General features: G+C 44.3%; 1 protein-coding gene and 1 pseudogene across 2 annotated transcripts; both read left to right on the plus strand.

The window, feature by feature from the left end:
* The first annotated feature begins 3,582 nt into the window (after positions 1-3,582).
* LOC308355038 (interferon-induced protein with tetratricopeptide repeats 5-like) lies at positions 3,583-5,077 on the plus strand (annotated as a pseudogene). The gene has a single exon. The product of its transcript is annotated as an interferon-induced protein with tetratricopeptide repeats 5-like (transcript).
* Positions 3,932-10,222, plus strand: LOC308354857 (interferon-induced protein with tetratricopeptide repeats 3-like). Its single transcript, XM_080822624.1, has 2 exons — positions 3,932-4,877; positions 7,560-10,222. Exon 2 carries the CDS (start codon positions 8,438-8,440, stop codon positions 9,758-9,760), a length of 1,323 nt encoding a protein of 440 aa, XP_080678750.1. The 5' UTR covers positions 3,932-4,877; positions 7,560-8,437; the 3' UTR covers positions 9,761-10,222.
* The last annotated feature ends 10,502 nt before the right edge of the window (positions 10,223-20,724 follow it).

Here is a 20,724-nt window from a genome sequence, read left to right on the forward strand (position 1 = left end):
CAGTTTCTAAAGTCAAAGTGTTAAGAGTTACCCTGGATTCCCTCTTCTCCTTCTGTTCTACCCCCCACCCAATCCGTCACAAAGACCTGTCAGCTCTGTCCCACACACAACCACCCAGACCTCACTAACCCTTCACTGCAGCCCCAGCACTGGCTGGCTTGCTCTCCCCTCGGATCCCCCTCAATAGCTGCTTTCATGCTTTCCAGGGAGATTGCTCTGGCCATGCTATTTACATTTTAATGACCTATCTGATCCCCTGCCAGCCTCCCATTTCTCCTTTCCTGCTTTATTTTTCTCCCTTATTACTTCTTACCCATCTCACATACTCTATATTTTCAATTATTTGGGGGTCTTCTTATGGCACACCCTCCCCACCCCTGACGCCTCATTAGAATGTAAGACATATGAAGTCAGGTCTTTTTTCCCTTTTTTTTCTGTTCTGTTCACCGCTGTATCCCAACACTTAGAACAGTGCCCCAGTGGGGCGCCTGAGTGGCTCAGAGGGTTAAGCCTCTGCCTTCAGCTCAGGTCATGATTTCAGGGTCCTGGGATTGAGCCCTATGTCGGGCTCTCTGCTCGGCAGGGAGCTGGCTTCCCCCTCTCTCTGCCTGCTGCTCTGCCTATTTGTGATCTCTGTCTGTCAAATAAATAAATAAAATCTTAAAAAAAAAAAAAAAAAAGAACAGTGCCCTGAATAAATGCTCTGGATAAGTATTTGTTGAATACACACTTCTCCGTCAGATTGCCAACTTCCTTTCTTGAGCCCCCCCTATTGTCCATTCTCCACAGAGCAACCAGAGGGATTTTTTTAAAAGACTGTATCAAACATTCTCATTTCCCTAGTGGTTTCCCATTACAGTGAGAGTAAAATTAATATCCCTTATCATGGACTGCAAGCCCCGCACCTCGGTCCCTGCTGCCGCCGTGCCGCATCTTCCACTCTTCCCCTTCACTGCGCATGCCACACACTTGCCTTCCTTCCGTCCCCTGACCACGCGGCGGCTGTTCTCACCTCAGGGTCTCTGCACCCGCTGGTCCCTCAGCCCAAACCAGGGTTTCTCAACCTCAGTATGACTGACATTTTGGGCTCGATAACTCGTGCCGGTTGGGGCCTCCCTGTGTGTGAATAAATCATTTAGTAGCATCCCTGGCCTTGACCCAGCGGGTGTCAGTAACGTTCCTCCAGTGTGATGACCACAGTTGTCTCCAGACGTCAGCAGACGTCTCCAAGCAGGCCACAGCACCCTGGCTGAGAAGCAGTGGCTTAGACCATCCTGCCCTCAGATTTTAGGACTGCCTGTGTTCCACTGTCGAGATCTAAGTATTTCAATTGCCCCTGTCTACATGGGCTGTTCCTTCACAATCTTAACTCTAGTACCTCCCCTCACCACCACCACTATGTTATACCATTACTGATTTTTTTTTTCTTTTTAACACTCCTCACTATTACACTGTCCATTTGTTTCCATACTGATTTGTTTCCATATTTCTTTTCTTTCAATTCCTTTTGTTCCCTCCTCTCCCAGAATGAAATTACCATGAAGAAAGGGCCTTTTCAAACTTACTTGCTCATTACTTTATATTGCCTGGCATGGATGACATGACATGGTCGATAAATGTTTTGATGGAAATAGTACTACAGTTCCCATAAACATTCACATAAATACGTGTCGGGGTGGGGGTCCTGTGTGCAGTGGAAAGGGAAACATGCATGCACATTCTCACACACAGTGTATCCTGCTCATATAAGCAGGGCACTTCTCTGTTTGAAAGAAGCCTTAAGGGATTTTTTTTTTTTCCTGTATATTTCTTAATTGTGCACAGTGGGAGATTCAGAAAGTCTTTCCTGACTGCCTCGCCACCACCATCAACAAAACAAACAAGTAAAACAAGGAGTATTAATCTGGACTTTGTCCATTGCAGATAATAGACACCTAATTAAAACTAGCTTAAACAAAGAAAGAGAGAGTTATTTCTTTAGGTGAAGAGAAGTTCAGGAGTAGACAGAGTGACCCAGGAAAGGCTATTAAGTCACTATTTCGGGCATCCTGTCCTTCCTCCTGTCGAAGCTCCATTTTCTGCTCTGCCAGATTCCTTCTCTCGCAGGCTGTCCTCAAGTTTGGAAAGATGCCCACCAACAAATCCAAACTGATATTCTACCAGCTTAAAATTTTTAGAAGGAAGAGACATAGTTCTAGCAAAGTCCCATTTCAGCAAAATGATATTTTAATGGGACTATCTCTGAGTAAATCACTGGGACCAGGGAATGGCAGGAAAATCTTGTACCTTCCCAAACTGGAGTGAATGGTGAACAGCCCATCTCAAATCATATGCACCGAGAGTAGAGGGAGAGGATGTTCCGGAAACGAAATCCAAGAGAAGAGATCCTCACCAGATCAAAGCCATCGATGTCCACAGCCCTGGACTGTGTACACTTTCTGGGTCACTTCCACGGACCTTGGCTGGAATGCTGAGTTGTCAGTGACTATGTATGTATAAGCTCTGTACAAGCAGGGCTTTGTCTCATTCAGGGTTCCATCCCCAGTGTTATTTAGAAGATCTTGCACATAGCAGGCCATCCGTAAAAAATAAATATTTCCTTTCCCTTCCTTTCCCCTTCGTCTTCCTAGCTTCAGAGATCCTGTTTCCAGTGAGCTCTGTGGAAATTATACTGGGTCTCGCACAAAGGGAGCTTGGCAAATATATGTGAAGTGAATATTAAGGGCACTGATAAGTTCGTAATAGGTCTTAGCCTTTACTCCTGACCACAACCCCAGAGGACAGAAGGACAGGGCACTTATAGCAAAGCCTACGGAGCTGGTGTGCCTGGGTGGCTCAGATGGTTAAGCGTCTGCCTTTGGCCTCAGGCATCATCTCAGGTTCCTGGGACCATCGACTCCTGGCTCAGCGGGGATCTGCTTCTCCCTCTCCCTCTGGCCCTGCTTGAACTCTGTCTCTCTCTCTCAAATGAATAAATAAAATCTTAAAAAAAAAAAATACCCTACTGAGCTAATTACTCAGCCTTTTCCTTATCTTCTTTGAAATCTGTTACTCTCCTTTTTATCTACCTCCAACTTCTGCTTTCCCCATCTCTTGGTAGACCTGTTCCTGTTTCTGTGCCTTTTCTCTCTAGGGGGTTTCCTTCCTCCCTCAGCAAAAATGATATATTGGTGCAGCTCCCGTATCTCCGTCAGTGTGTTCTTTTTCTTATTTCTCACTGTTCTTCTCTCCCTTCCTACTCATAATACAGAAATGGAACTTCTATGTTTGTTATTGACTTTTATGTTTGTATATAGATCTATGATTCTTGATTTTCAAGGCTAGTAAACAAAACATTTAAATTTCTCTCTGTAAAAATAGGTGGTATTTGGCAGTTAGTGACGGCCAAAAGGAAATATACCCTGCCATCTTTCCGGAACTGATTTTGCAATAAATAATGAGAATTTAATGAAATACTTCTAGGATATAGGTGTACACAGAGGAAACTAATATAAAGTTATAGGGGCCTAGTGCTTCAACTGTAAATTCCAATCGAAAATCAGTTTGGTTGCTGAGCAGGGAACAATTGTTTAAGGTTTAAAAATGGACTTATTTCTTCAAAACTTTAAAAAGGATTTTATCTTCGACAGTGAAATTCCCAAGGACCCCTTGAAGGCCATTCTGTTGGACTTGGAATGACGCTTTATGTGGAATTTACTGAAGGAAGACATTCTGTTTGATGTGGAAGATACAATTGAGCAGCAGCTTGAATTTGTCACCACAGAATCCAGACTTACTCTTTATAACCCACTGGCCTACGTGAAACACCTAAAAGGCCAAAATGAAGATGCCCTAGAATGCTTGGAACATGCAGAAGACATAATGCAGCGAGAGCACTCGGGCAAAGAAGTGCGATGTCTGGTCACTTGGGGAAACTATGCCTGGGTGTGTTATCACATGGATCCGCTTAAGGAAGCTCAGAAGCATTTAGACAAGATAGGGACTGTCTGTAGGAAACTGTCCAGTCCTTCTGACTGCAAGTTGAAAATGCCTGAGATTGACTGTGAGAAAGGGTGGGCACTCTTGAAATTTGGAGGAAAGTATGACCACAGGGCAAAAGCGGCTTTTGAGAAGGCTCTGGAAGCAGAACCTGACAGTCCAGAATTTAACATCGGCTATGCCATCACAGTGTACCGGCTGGACGATACTGACCGACACGGGTGTATAAAGAGCTTTTCTCTGGGCCCACTGAGGAAGGCTGTCACCCTGAATCCAGGTAATGACTACATTAAGGTTTTATTAGCGCTGAAGCTTCAAGATGTATAAGCAGAAGATGAAGGGGAAAAGTATATTGAAGAAATCCTGGACCAGGTATCTTCCCAACCTCATGTCCTTCGTTACACAGCCAAATTCTACAGGAGAAAAAATTCCTGGGACAAAGCTCTTGAAGTTTTGAAAAAGGCCTTGAAGGTGACACCAATGTCTTCGTTTCTGCATCACCAGATGGGACTTTGCTGTAGGGCACAAATGACTGAAATCAAGAAGGCTGCGGACAACAGACCTACAGGGGAGGATAAAGTGAGAATGGACAGGCTTATGACAACAGCTGTATCTCATTTCGAAGCAGCTGTGCAACGAGACTCCAAGTTCCCATTTGTCTACACGGACCTGGCCAGCATGTATGTCGAGGCAGGCCAGTGTAGCAAAGCTGAAGAGGTATTCCAGAAAGCCCTTCATCTGGAGAACATAATGATAATGATAATGATGATAACAAACATCAGATCCACTACTACTATGGCCGCTTTCAGGAATTTCACCGTAAATCAGAAAGTACTGCCATGCGCCATTATTTAGAGGCCTTAAAGATCAGCGACCAGTCATCGCTCCGTCCCAAACTGGTAAGTGTTCTGAAGAAACTGGCTGTAAATAGACTTGGTCGTGATGCTTCAGACGTGCAGAGTTTATGTGCCCTGGAGTTTGTTTACAAGCTGGAGGGAGCCGGAGGCAAGCTGTCAAGTACTATGAGCAGGCCCAGAGGCTAGATCCAGAAAATGCAGAGTCCCTTGCTGCTCTCTGTGAGCTTCGACTTTCTACTTAAGTACATGCTCTAGGAAATTGCTTTTAAATAGGAAATTTCTTCCCATTTGGGGCTCATATATTCTTTTTTTTTTTTTAAGATTTTATTTATTTATTTGACAGACAGATCACAAGTAGGCAGAGAGGCAGGCAGAGAGAGAAGGGAGGAAGCAGGCTCCCTGCTGAGCAGAGAGCCCGATGGGGGGCTCGATCCCAGGACGCTGGGATCATGACCTGAGCCAAAGGCAGCGGCTTTAACCCACTGAGCCACCCAGGCACCCCTGGGGCTCATATATTCTTATTGTTAATTATGGAGGCAATTTCTGCTGAATTTTTTTTTTTAAGATTTTATTTATTTATTTGACAGAGAGAGATCACAAGTAGGCAGAGAGGCAGGCAGAGAGAGAGGAGGAAGCAGGCTTCCTGCTGAGCAGAGAGCCCGATGTGGGGCTCGATCCCAGGACTCTGGGATCATGACCTGAGCCGAAGGCAGAGGCTTTAACCCACTGAGCCACCGAGGTGCCCCTGAATGTTTACTGTAGACCAGGCATCATCCTAAATGGGATGAACCTTTGGGTTTTTTTTTTTTAATTAAAATACTGTAATCCATTTGGAAACAAAAACATTCCAGATGTTGTGTCTTTCAAAAATGGTATGGTCATTAGGACTATATCCCCTTTATCTCTGTTATTTATAGTAATTTTCTTATTAGGGGCACTTGGGTGGGTCAGTCAATTAAGTGTTTGGCTCTTGATTTCGGCTCAGGTCATGATCTCAGGGTCACAGGACTGAGTCCATGTCTGGCTCTGAGTTCAGCTCGGATGGAGTCTGCTTATCCCTCTCCCTCCCCTTCTGCCCACCCCCGCCCATAAATAAATAAAATCTTTAAATAATAATAATTTTCTGATTAAATTTTGTCAAATTTCCCATATTGCTCACTTACGCAGTGAGCAAAATTCTGCATAAGCCTTTGACACCTAGGTCAAGAACCCTCTTTCAGGAATGCAAAATTATATTAGTTAAGCTCTTAACTATGCAGCTTGCAAAAGATGGATCCTATGGTTTCTGACTCTGATGAGGATATTTAACCATTAGCCTGAGAGTCACTTAAAGATTCTCTTTCATTGAAAGAAAAAGTTCGTAACAGTAAAAAGTCTGCCATCTATGATGACTTCAATAAAAGGAGAAAAAAACTAAAACAGGGGGAAAAGGATTTCCTTAAATATAGGACTTTAGGGATCCATGAGAAATCAGAGATATTATCTCCCCAAAATGTTCACTGCATAACTAGAAACAGTTTTGAGAAAAAAAATAAACAATGGAAAATCATTAGTCTCAAGATTTTCTGGTCTTTTAAGTAGAAGAATAAACCTAACCTAAATGGAATTCATTTTACTCCAACTAAAATTGCAGAATTTTTAGGTTAAAATTAAGACAGAAAGCAGATTGAGAAATTGCGAAAAATGATTTTAAAAAGTGGGTAAAGTAGATGTCCCCATTCTACATCCATAGATTACCAAGGTTTCAGTGATTTGATTTTGGGTTTGGGCTGGGTGGTTCTCGTACCCCCAATTTCTGGCCTTTGGTTAACTCCTATAGTATCCCAAACTTACTTCTGTGTAGCTTTTTCTTTTGCCTGAAGGTTTCAGACAAACAAGTTTTCCTGTAGATCTTCCAGGAACAGTTAAGCCCTGCTTTTGGTTTGAATATCCACCTTGGAGGGTCTACTGCTTAAGGGCGCTTATGCCTGGGGGGGCTTTTTAAATTGAGATCCTACTGAAAGTGGCTTCTCTGCTGTTGTTTCTTTGATCATCATCTACAATTATATTTACCGCCACAGTATTAGTGGAAAAGTGCGCCATGTGACTTGATTCTCCACACTGCCACTGCCTTGATGCTATTATGCATGTATATTTTTTATTTATTGTTACTACTTTTATTTTTAAATTTCTATGGTTATATTACAAAAGTGATGAATTCTCATTGTAAAATTTTAAACAAACAGAAGCATATGGATTTAAAAATGAGAGCACTTCTCCTCACCCTAACCCAATTCCACACCCCCATGGCAACCTGTTAACAGTTTAATAGGAATCCTTCCAGGTATGTTTTCTATGTATATTCAAACATATATCCATACTGCAATGTATTTCATGAATTAAATTTTTTTTAATGTTTGATTTACTTAAGTCTCTGCTGTTTTGGTTTATTTTACTAATTTTATTTGTTCATTCAAGAGGGAAGAACAGGAAAGGGAATGGTCTTTACTCAAGTATTTTCGGAATTCAGGACTGAAGTCCTAACCTGTCAGAAGAAGCATCTGTCACATTTTGCAGCACATATTTTATTTTGCAGCAAGGCATTTTCCCCCATTGGGAATAAAGTAATTAAGTTTATGTTCCCAAGTAGGGACTCTACACGCAATAAAATACAATTATGATATCAAAACAATAATATAGTTATAAGCCTCTAAATTTTTTTAAGATATTATTTATTTGTCACAGAGAGAGAGAGAGAAAGAGAAGGCACAAGCAGGGGAAGCTTCAGGCAGAGGAAGAAGCAGGCTCCCCACTGAGAAAGGAGCCTGATGTGGGACTCGATTCCAAGACCCCGGGATCATTACCTGAGGCGGAGGCGGATGCTGAATGGACTGAGCCATCCAGGCATCCAAGTCTCTATATTTAAATATTAGACTTTATAGTCTATTAAACAACTTAAAAATTCAATAGATATTAAAACACTGAAGAACTGCCTCACACGATACGGAAGCTGAGCATCATAACCACGGTCCACGGGCCACAAGCTACAGACCCAGGAGAGAGCAGGAGCGTGATTCTAGTCGGAGTCCTAAGGCCCGAGACCTGGAGGGATAAAGCCAGAGGCTCCAGAAGTCTGAACGCCTGAGAACCAGGAACGCCGACGACATAAGCTCCAGTCCAGGGAGAGGAAAAGGCCAGTGTCCAGCTCACACAGACAGACAGACAGACAGACAGAATTCACACTTCCTCTGCCTCTGGGCTCGACTGGGGCCTCCGCAGACGCGGGAGGCCCGTCCACACCGGGGGAGGGCGGTCTGCTTCCCTCAGCCCACCGAGTCAGCGGCTCATCTCTCCTGGGGACGCCGTCCCACACGCACCCAGACCGAACGTTTAACGGGAGCTCGGGCACCTCACAGCCTGGCGAGCTGACACAACCTGTCACCGCGTCCCCGGTGCCGTGCCTCGCGGGTGCGTGTCCCAGTGACCGTGTTTATTTTCTCCACAGTGAGGTCAACAAGGATTCTCTGGAGAAAACCCTTCCACAGCTGAAATGCCATTTCACGTGGAACTTACCTCAGGAAGACGGTGTCTTAGGCGATCTAGAAGATAGAGTGTGTCACCAGATGGAGTCGGTAAACACAGAGCGCAAAGCTACGATGTACAACTTCTTGGCCTACATCAAACACCTGCGTGGTCAGCACGAGGCGGCGCTGCAGTGCCTGCGGCGGGCGGAGGAGCTGATCCGGCGGGAGCGCCCGGAGCAAGCGGACACCCGAAGTCTGGTCACCTGGGGCAACTTCGCCTGGGTCTCCTACCACCTGGGCAGACACGCAGACGCGCAGATGTATGTGGACAAGGTGAGACGAGTCTGCGAGAAGTTTTCAAACCCATATAGTGTGGAGTGTCCCGAACTTGACTGCGAAGAAGGGTGGACATGGCTGAAGTGTGGAGCACAGCACAGCGAGAGGGCCAAGGTGTGTTTTGAGAAAGCTCTGGAGGAGAAGCCCGACAACCCGGAATTCTCTTCAGGGCTGGCCATCGCCACGTACTGTCTGGATAATAAACCACAGAAGCCGTGCTCCGGGGATGCTCTGAAGCAGGCCCTGGAGCTGAATCCCGACAATCAGTACGTCAAGGTGCTCTTGGCTTTGAAGTTGCAGAAGATGAATGAAGAAGCTGACGGGGAGCGGTTGGTCCTGGAGGCCCTGGAGGACACGCCTTGCCAAGCAGATGTCCTTTGCAGTGCAGCCACGTTTTATCAAAAAAAAGGTGATCTAGATAAAGCTATTGAACTGTTTCTAAAGGCATCGAAATCCATTCCAAACAATGGTTACTTCTGTCACCAGATTGCGTGCTGCTATAGGGCAAAGGTCAAACAAATTCAGAACACAGGAGAATCCGAAGCTAGTAGGAATGGAGAGAAGATTGGAGAACTAAAGAAGTGTGCTGTTGACTATGTGATTAAAGCTATTGAGAAGGGAGTAGATCCGCTGTGTGCATACTCTGATGAGCTCCTGGAAACAGAAGACTACCATCAGCTAGCTTGCAGTAAGGAGCTCCCCAGCATCCGGAGGCAACAACCCCCCCAGCACTATCGCAACTTTCAGGGGAGTCATGCGACAGAAGACACTGCTACCCAACGTGATTTTGAGGGTTTGCCCACAAGTGCAAAATCAACAGAGGAAGGAAAGACAAAATACCCACCACAGAACTTGGCTGGAAATCAGCCTCCGCAAAACGCACCGAATTCTTGGTATCTCCAAGGATTAATCCACAAGCTGAATGGAGAGCTGCTGCAGGCAGCCGCATGTTACGAGAAGGGGCTGGGCTACCTCTTAAGGAGCAGCCCCACGGGCATAAGCAGCTTTTTCCTGCCGCTGGCTGAGCTTGAAGAAGGCAGTGAGGCCGAGGGCACAACCACACTCCCAGAGCTCCCGGAACCCTGAGCTGAAACGCAGCAGAGGGCCAGGAGCACAGTCAGGGAACCCGGGAAGCCCCAGGATTGCTTTAGGGTATATTTGTAGGGTTGCTTCCTCGTATCTGCCTCCCCTTTCCATCTCAGCCACACACACTCCTCTAGCCTGTGGGCCTTACAGTGAAATCACCCATGGACACAGCGCGTCGGGCCTGCGTGGCCCTGGCTGTTTCTCAGTTCACACTCTGTTCATCAGCTCTCCCCGCTCCGCCCTTCTCACTGCTGGCTGCTGCCTGCCAACAGCTGTCCCGGCCTCTGCCCCATTGCCATCTCGCCTTCTGGAGCCCCTGAAAGACCACCTTTGGACTAACCCTAGAATATTCTTTGTCTTCCTCTTGGCTTCAGCCCTGTGTTTATATATATTCTCAATCACAATACTCCAGTAAATATGTGCTCTTGATAGTGATGTTATAATAAATTTTTTTAAAATTTCAACTCAGGATTGAAGTAAGTGTGTGGTTTGCATGTGTGACTAAGGGTGATACTCCTTCCCCAAGTTTCTCTTCAGGACAGTATCTAGGGACAGTGGGTAAATGATACAGTCATACCGCACTATTCTCAACAGCCTGGGGTAGCTCTGAGGAGGAGCTGGCCCACCCTTGGCCCTATTCCAGGCCAGGCGCTGAGCCCAGGGCCCAGTCAGCAGCTGCTGCTACTGAACGGGGTGGTTCTTACCACCGCCTCCCTGACTGTGTGTAAGGGGCACTAGGACGAGGCTGGCTGGGGACAAAGATCTTCACCCTCCTGAGCGAATGAAAATATTCAAATAGTCACCTCCCAGCTGGGGAAAACCCGTAGTGTCGTTCTCCATGCAGCAACCGTCTGGCTCTTCTCACCCACTCCAAGGCGTGCATTCGTATGCTTTCCTCGTGGTCTCATCCGATTACCTGTGTGCAGAGGAAGACTGTTGGCTATGCCAGTACCCAGGCAAGACAGAGGGCCTGGCATTCCCATCTCCTTTGTGAGGGAGGGTCAGAAACTTGACTCTTTCCTCATGCAGAAGGGGAATTCTGGGAAGGCGTCTCATAAGCTACACTGGCTGTAAAAGCAGCAGACTTCAGTGAGGTGCCCCCCCCAACCCTGAATTGTCTGCTGGTTCCCGAAAGGCTGGGGGTACAGCTGAATGCCCAGCAGGGAACTGTTGAATCCTGGCCAGCCTTGGCCTAGAGCAGCACTGTCTCTTGTGTCCAGTTCTAGAGGAGTGGCTGGGCCCAAATAAAGACTATTGCCATGGAAACCGACATCCCATTTCTTGCAAGGGAGGAGCCTTTATACAATTGGACATAGTTTTTGGTTTCCCTCACTGAGAATTTGAACCCTCTTTTTTATGCATTCTACAATAAATTCTAAGCGCACTTATTTTTACCTACTTTTTTTCCTACTCTCCAGTAAAATCAAGGTTAAAATAAAGATCCTCACCTACTGCTGCTTTAAAAAATATGTATGTGTGTGTATAGTATATATACGTTGTATACTATATATAAGATGTATATATAGTATATAACATATACTATATATACACACAAAAAAATGAAAAAGAGACAGATTTGTTATCAGAAATTGACTTACACAATATGGAAGCTGAGCATCATAACCACGGTCCACGGGCCACAAGTTACAGACCCAGGAGAGAGCAGGAGCGTGATTCTAGTCGGAGTCCTAAGGCCCGAGACCTGGAGGGATAAAGCCAGAGGCTCCAGTCCGAGTCTGAACACCTCAGAACCAGGAACGCCGACGACATAAGCTCCAGTCCAGGGAGAGGAAAAGGCCAGTGTCCAGCTCACACAGACAGACAGACAGAATTCACACTTCCTCTGCCTCTGGGCTCGACTGGGGCCTCCGCAGACGCAGGAGGCCCGTCCACACCGGGGGAGGGCGGTCTGCTTCCCTCAGCCCACCGAGTCAGCGGCTCATCTCTCCTGGGGACGCCGTCCCACACGCACCCAGACCGAACGTTTAACGGGAGCTCGGGCACCTCACAGCCTGGCGAGCTGACACAACCTGTCACCGCGTCCCCGGTGCCGTGCCTCGCGGGTGCGTGTCCCAGTGACCGTGTTTATTTTCTCCACAGTGAGGTCAACAAGGATTCTCTGGAGAAAACCCTTCCACAGCTGAAATGCCATTTCACGTGGAACTTACCTCAGGAAGACGGTGTCTTAGGCGATCTAGAAGATAGAGTGTGTCACCAGATGGAGTCGGTAAACACAGAGCGCAAAGCTACGATGTACAACTTCTTGGCCTACATCAAACACCTGCGTGGTCAGCACGAGGCGGCGCTGCAGTGCCTGCGGCGGGCGGAGGAGCTGATCCGGCGGGAGCGCCCGGAGCAAGCGGACACCCGAAGTCTGGTCACCTGGGGCAACTTCGCCTGGGTCTCCTACCACCTGGGCAGACACGCAGACGCGCAGATGTATGTGGACAAGGTGGGACGAGTGTGCAAGACGTTCCCACATCACTACAGTACTGAGTGCCCATTGGTTTCTTTGGTGACCAGAGCTGCCTGGGGCCTCTGCAGGGCGGGTCCCCGGGAACTATAGTCGGTACCGCCACGTGCTGACACTGGTAGCTCCTGCTTGTCCTTGTTCCTAGCCATCTGCACATGCTTTAGCTTTGCCAGTGTCTGGGTGGAGCAAAACCAAAGGAGGTCCTTTGCTCGGGGACCTGGAAGGCTCAGAAAGCTGGGTGCTCACCTGGCTCTTCCTTTCCCAGAGAGAAACCTTTCTGGCTGGGAGTTCCCTGTGGGCACTGAGCAGCGCCAGCCAGGGCAGGTGGGATCGGGGGGCAAAATGAAGCTGTCCTCCTCTTTTTGAAAAGTTATTCTCAGGGTTTGGTGTTTTTTTTTTTTTGTTTTCCACTGTTGCTGAATTTTGGTAAGTGGACACCTGAGCTTTGCTGGATCTATTTTTATTTATGAGTAAAGTGTGTAACTGTGGCTCTCACCTGGGGTAGGTGGGCTCCCCTACTTCACCATCTTGGTCACATCACTCTCCAACAGAGTTTTGTGTTTCATTTTCAAATAAATCCTAATCAACTGCAAAACTGTCTGATTCACATCTATTGATTGATGAATGAACTTACATATTTTATGTTTAAATCTTACAACAACCCCATAAAGTAGTTACTGCTGTCATTCACTTTTTAGTGAGGGAGAAACCGAGGATTTCGGTGTTTAAGTCACCTGTGTAGAGCCACAAATGTGCTGAGTGATAGAGTCTGGACGTGTATGCAGACCAGACTGACTGAAGTCTACGCTCCTTGATGGTGTCTCACTAGAGACCACCAAGACCCCGCGGCCCCAGCTCCTATCGGACAGCCTTTAACAGCTCTCCTCAGTCACAGTCATGGGCCTCACTCCCTGGCATATGCAGCTAAAGAAGAGACCTTCTGGGGGAAAAAAAAGAGAGAGAGAGAGAGAGAGAGACCTTCTGGGATGGAGACCCATACATTTTACTGCATATGGGGAGCTCTCCTCAAAGAAAGTGACAGAGGCAATCACAGCTCAGCTCCTGCTGGGTGCCAGTCCTCATCCTCTCCGGTGCACCATTCCCTCCACCTTGAAACAGCAGACACATGGCACAGCCTATCCTCAAAGGCCTTTCTCTGAGGGTAAGTCCCAGGCAGGCTCAAAACTACACATACTCATATGCCCAATTGAGAAGCATTTGGAGATTGTGAACATGGCCCACTGCAATCCAATTACAACTCTTTTTCTTTCTGACTACCAAATTCCATAGAACCCAAAAGAACACAAACTTTCTTTCTAGTTCTCTGTCCAGAACCAGGTGTCCAAAGGATAAAGGCCAGAGCCTCCCAGCTCAGGAGGCTGGAGACAACATGGAACCGAACATGTACAGAGCAAAGAGCTGTGCCTTACCTTCCTGGTGTCATCAGAGGTCCCATTCTTTACAGTTCTAGATTCAGTGCCCATTAGCCTCAATGGCCCCTCCTTCTGAGCTGCCCAAAACAATCTCTTCTCCCTGTAGGTGTTGTTTTTACAATCCCTAAGGACAGGGTTTAAAAATGGGCTTTAATCATAGCCTGTGCCTGTACTGACAGAAAACTACCACAAACAAATGTATATCACCGATACATCATTTATGAACATAGGTAAAACATTTAAGAAAAGCTAAAAACAGAGGCCAACAATTTTAAAATGTCATATCCATGATCATCAAGATTTCTCTTGGGCTGCAAAATACGTTTGCTTGGGATAATTATATAAACATTAAAAATGGAAAAACTCTAAAAATATAATCCAAAAGAAGACCCCCTCCTCTTGGAGTTAACTTTAAGTGCAAACTCTGGCATTTTTATAAAGAGCATGATGCTTTGTGACTATCTCTTTATTGAATAGTACATAATGAAAATCTTTATTGGTAAATATATTTTAACAATCTCTAAAATTCCTCCCATATGTTCATGATGATAATATAGTCAGGAGGTTTATGTGTTCAGAGAAAAAAAAACCTAGGCATAAACAAGAAATGTATAGTCTGTATGAAGGAAACTTTTGAACTTCAGTGAATAATAATTTAAAAGCTTCAAGTAATAAAGAGGAACAAATCATTTTCCTAAATAAAAAGATGAAGTATATTATGACACAATATTCCAAACAAAATCTCCACAAACTTTTGTGTTTTCACATTTTTTTGTTCTGTTGCTAGAAAAAAAATGTAAATTTTATGTAGAATAGTAAGAGGCAAACATTTTGTGAAAGGCAGACTGAAGCTGAACCAAAGTGTCTTTAACAGCTATAATAATCTAAATATTTTAGTTCTGAGTTGTGAAAAAGAAAACATGTAAAGTCCTAATATCATGTTAAGAATTTAGTGTATGATAATGGTACAATCTGTAAAAGGTAGAAAGAAATGGGCCTCCAAGGGTAACTGATGGTGTGTCTAGACAGTTGGGAAGAATAGATGTTTACTTCCTATACTGCAATGAATACATACCTGTGTGTAAGTATTCCTAACTGAAATATAAAATTTGAACTATCAAAGTTCAAAAATCACAAGTTTCAAAATTTTAATGTTGAGATGACAGGACACCAACAGCAGACAAAGCTTATTTAAAAGTCTGAATTTGTGAAGTCTTGACTTCAAAAAGAACCCTTCCATAGACAAATTTGAGGGTGCTTCAAAATAATGAGAAAGGGAATCATATTAATGTGGAATAATATGTTATAAAGTAAAAAAAAAAAAAACCATTATGTTTAGTTCTCATTGTTGCTATAGAGATAAACTATATAGATTCTTACTACCAAGAGCACATAAATCAAGAAAATATTGTGTATTTCTATGACCAACTATTATAAAATGAGCACCTCAAATAAAACAAGGCCAAGGAACCAAAGGCACTGCAGGTCCTACCACTGCATACACCAGAGCTCTGACAGCTGCAGCCAGCCTTTCAGGAAGGGGGGCGGCGGGGGGGGGGGGCGGGTAGCCGGTAGGCCCAGCAAAAGGCCAAGTCATTCTTCCTCTCTTGCTTCCCCTGCTGGGCCTGCCCATGTTGCGAAGAGATCTGGATGAGGCCTGTGCGCTCTGCTCTAGAGGAACCCTGTGCCCTGGTGTCCAAGAGCCCAAGACCACCTACAGCTTATCTTTTCACAAACCCAGCCTGATGTTAATCGAACTAGACACTTACAAAGTCAATAAATTATAAATAAAAATAAAACGAATCTGAGGACATGAGCTAACACTAAGCAAGAAACTGAAGATGAGCAGTCAATAGTGTAGAACTGCTCAATGTCTCTAGAAAATCAATTCAAGGACTATTAGATTCGGTTGGAAAAGCCTGTAAAAGAACAGGACTCATTATGGAAATATGTTTGGAAAACTCACATTTCCAAACTTTGGATGGATCTGAAATTCACATAGCCTTTCTGGAGTCAATTTCATCAGAAGCAAAAATGAACTTACTTTTTAATCCAGAAATTACAGTTTTAGAAAGAAATCCAAAGAAGAAAACTTGGAGGAGTGCAGAAAGGTATATGCCCAAAGGCATTCCTCCACAATGTTAATTTATAATAATAAAAATATTGGAAGCCACCTGAGTATCAATAGGTTATAGATAAAATGGTATTGATCCATGAGAGAATACTGGGCAGTCATTAAAAATGAACACATAAGGGCAGAAAAACCAACACAGACAAAATGTTAATCACATATTGTGAAGCGAAAAGTGGGAGTTTACAGTATGTAGTTATCCTAATACTGTGTGCACGGGTGTGTATTTCCAAAAAGAACACGGAAACAGAAGAAGCCAAACCAAATGCCAGAGACAAAACTACAACCCACTTATGGAGAACAATAGGGAGCAGTATTATTATTTCATTAATTTTCCCATAGAAGTAAAATTGTAAAACACACTTCAGAGAATATAAGTCTATGACTCCTGTGTAATATTAAAGCCATTTTATTTATATTTTCTAAGCATTATTATTTTCTCATCCTTACCTACCAAATTAACAGCATGCTGTTTCTTTTTTTTTTTTTTTCAAGATTTTATTTATTTATTTGACAGAGAGAGATCACAAGTAGGCAGAGAGGCAGGCAGAGAGAGAAGGGAGGAAGCAGACTCCCTGCTGAGCAGAGAGCCCGATGCGGGGCTTGATCCCAGGACGCAGGGATCATGACCTGAGCCGAAGGCAGCAGCTTTAACCCACTGAGCCACCCAGGTGGCTGTTTCATAGGTAAACATGCTGTTTCATAGGTAAAAGTTTTTCACAGCCTTCTACAGTATCTACTCCCCTAAAGTTACTAAGGTTCAAGTGTGTTTTTCATCACAACCACTAACATTAGCAGTTTTAAAACTTTTGGACACATTTTATAGGAATTTTTCAATGTTTCAAACTATAGTAAGGTAGAATATCTACACAAATCACTAAATCATCTGGAAAGAGAAAACTCCAAGAAGCATAAACAATAATAGTTGTTCATCCATAGGCTATTAAAAATTACGTGGTTTATTTCTCTTCAGTAGCAATTACAAATACAGCTTGCAAAGCACTGGGCACAATGGCTTTAAAGTTGTCTAATTCCAGGCAACAACATATTATTTGGAAACGGCATGGATACTTTTGATTGCAATATAGAATTTTAATATTCCGACAGGATTTCTGATTTGCTAAAGTCAAATGCCCTTAAGTGTCTATTATAACTTCTCTGTAGGTAAACAAATATGATTAAAATGCATGGAAAAAGGCCTAGGATACATGCTGAACTAAAAACCAACAGTTATTTTAGGAGAGGCAACTGAGAGACAGGGGAGAAGACGATTCCTCTGTTACATTCCGAAGAATATTTATGCGCTCTTCTCCCAACCTGCGCAGCTGGTATGGACCAACAGCACAGGAGCACCCAGTCGTAGGAAGGCTAAGGAAGTCCCACTAGCTCCTGGGCACTAGTCACAGTTGCCATGCTTCTCCAAGTTCTTTTCTAATTTAAAGAATGTGGTTGGACACCCCACAGAACATGACATGCCTTCACTAGGGCCTGGAGTTCAAGCAGTTCTAAACTCCCCTGCTGTCCTCTCAGGATGTGAATGAATTTCTTTGGCGGGGTTGGGGCGGAGGATGGTTGTGGTTAGACAAGAATTTTTGGTCTGTGTGTCACAGCAAGTAAGCTGAAACGAAGGCCTGCTCTTTCAGATGGGGATAACTATTCCCACTTTGTATATAAGGAAATGGAACCAGGGAGGATCAACCATCCCAAACTATGGACTCCAGATATGGCAGAGCAAGCAAGATAGCATCACTTTTCCAACTCGCTAAGTATCTGACAGGACCTTGCTCTTGAAAAGTGATGTCTAAGAGCAGATATCAATTCCTCCTTGTCTGAAAGAGAAGCCTGGGGATGTGCAGAGTCTGAAACGAGGGGCAGGTGGGAAAGAAGAAGGAGATGGAGATTACATAGTGTCCCATCGCTCAGTGGCCCATGAAGGTTCCGTGGAAATAACAGGAATCAGAACAGGCTAAGCCATCCACAGAAACACGGAGGTCGAAGGGGTAGGGCTAGGGCAGCTACAACTGCAGTTCCCTACTGGGGGCAACAAGTAGGTTGGTTGAGGGCATCTAGGATACCCACGGGTTGAACCTTTCCAGTGGCTACGGCTCTACCTTTCCTTGCCAAGTACAGGCGGGATGTGATGTGACAGGGCACACCAGGCAAGGGGAGGCCACATTCCACACAGAAAATGGGCCCAATTCCCAGAAGAGAGGTTCTAGGGGGTTACCAGGAAACACTATCTAGGCACTGGGAACGTACATCACTTAGTCATTTCAGAAAACTGTACCTATGACCCAGCCATTCCTTTTCTGATTTTGCACTTGAACACTGGTGTTTAAGTTCTGGGAGATGACCCATTCATGGGCTGTGCAATCAGTTTAGTAAATGGGAACAAGCATTTCTTTTGACAGAATGTGGTATAATACAAAATAAAATATCAAAGTATTTTACAGGTAATTAGGGTGTTGTTTCAGGAAACAAAATCATAGGTACGTAAAACTCTTGGTTATATATGTACATGTATTACAGACACACACACATGCGCACGTGTGCATGCACACTCTCCAGATAACCAAATGGTTCACTCCCTCCACTATAGCCTTCCCAGTAAGGTCGTTCCATCTCCATGCTATGTAGAAGCGAACTTCTGACAACTTTTCCTACTTTCGTTTTACTTTACAGCACTTATCCCTATCATCTTCTCCCTTGCAGACATATTTTCTTGATAGGACTTCTCACAGCAACAAGGACACAAACTATCTGGTCATGGTGACTTGTGAAAAATATTCTAGGGTAAGTTCTCATTGGCCTATTTTGTAACAAATAGCCATTCCTGGATCAATAAAAATGCAGGTCCAGGAAGAGATGGTATCATCTGGGATAAATGTCAACTCTTGTGTTCACAAGGATGGGCTATATCTTACTGGAAGAATGCAGAAAAGTTGCCTCAAGCAGATGAAAAGCAACAGCCACTACTCATAATATTTAAGTACCTGCTAAAAATGCCCTATCAGGTGGACAAGAAAAAGGGCAAATTAATCAAACGATGCAGGGACAACCGGCTATTTGGAAGAATACAGAGCTGCTTATCTCACAACACGTGTAACAGGAAACTCCACAGAGGGATATCTGAATAATGTCATTTAACATAATGTCTGCTTCACGCATGTCAACAAAGACATACCTGGCATAGGGCTCAGTTCCAAAAGGAATTTACTTACGACGACACAAAAGCACAATGAAGTAGAAATACTTAACTTTCAACTAGTAGAATGTTTATTTCTAATACTGGGACTTTACATAGGAATTTACAAAAATTAAAAAACAAACAAACAAACAAATACTGTGCTGCTTATTATCCATTGGCTCCACCCAGACCTCCTCTCCGCTTTCTCTGCGCCCACCTGGGCTAACCTGCAGATCACATCTGGTTGCGTTCTCCAAAGGGAAGCACCAGCAATTCGGTGCCACGATTCTTGGAGGGACAGTATCTTCCAGGAGGTGGTCTCTCCTCCATGAGAGCAGCTCTTATTGGGCTCTGGTGACACTAGTTTCCATCTTTGCCCCTTTACGACCTAGAATGCTCACAGTTTCTGGGTGATGCTAGTCTCTAGGTGCTTCAGGATCCCTTGTTTCTGGCCCACACCACTGTAATACATCTACCATCACAATCCTCTTGGTTGGGGTAGAATTGTTTTTCATTAGAAGCGGGGCTGATACAAATAACTATTCTTGTGTTAACTTGTCAAAAGAAATCATTCTTCCCTGAAATCACTATATAGAACATGAACATTTAGAATGAAGTACTTGTCTGTACCAGCTGGAATGCTTTCAGCTGAAATAACAGACAGCCCTAAGGATAAATAAGCAATCATTATTACCACGGTAATAGAAAGTCCTAGCCGAGAACAGGTCCAGATGGAGTTGTGCAGCTCAACGACGGGAGTCCCCTCTGAGCCAGGCTCTTCCCATTTTGTCTGCTGGTATCTTCAGACTACTGCCCTTCAGGGCCACAAGCTATAAATTGGTATGATATACAAACGTGAAAAAGTCCAGCATAAGAGAGACAATCTCTCCTTTTGTCTTCTCATGTCACAATAGTTTATCACTGAGATCTCTCCCAGAAGTACCGCAGAATATTTTCCAAACATCTCAACAAAATCATTAGAACAGCATCTCCATGATTAACTCAGATTAATCTGGATTTACTCCTAAATCATGTGGGGGAAGAATGGAAAGAGAAACAAAACAGAGCCCAGCAAATAAGCAGCAGGGTGGTGGGTGGGCAGTGTCTCCTAGAACTGCTGATCGGTATGTTCCAAGGAGGTGTGGGAAAACAGTAGGACAAAGGAGGCAGGGACAGTGCATGACACCCTAGTATCTTAAATACGAATACATAGTTCCTGGGTCACATACAACAGGCATGCCTGAATAGATACAATAATGAAATACCAAGAGTAGGAAAGTGGCATTCGAGTACATACCACTACTTTTTATTTGTGGAGTGCAGTGAGTGTTCCTGTTCATAAATGATGCTAACCTTTGCAAAATTCATGTAAATCCCACTGTTACTAACAGTACTTACAACATTATAGACTGACCCAGAGGCAACTGAAAAACCTCAGAAAAATATTATTTGGCTTCTTTGGGAAGTAGTAGTAGATCAGTAACGATGGCCATACTAACTCTTATTTGCCGGCAACGTCAGACAGAAGGTTGGTGATGTCGTAAAATAACATATACTGGCCAAACTATAGAGACTCAGGTAGTATTTACAATTAAGACTGATGCAGAGGTAGTTTAAAAACCTCACAAAAACAAATTTGGGGTTGTTTACTGAAGAGGCAGTTCAACAATAATGGCCATAGCCATTTATATATGTCAGGATATGAGAGAGGGGTGTATGTAGTCTGTACTTCAAATTGTT

The sequence above is a fragment of the Martes martes genome (genome assembly GCF_963455335.1).
Source record: "Martes martes genome assembly, chromosome: 14".
NCBI classification, from domain to species: Eukaryota; Metazoa; Chordata; class Mammalia; order Carnivora; family Mustelidae; genus Martes; species Martes martes.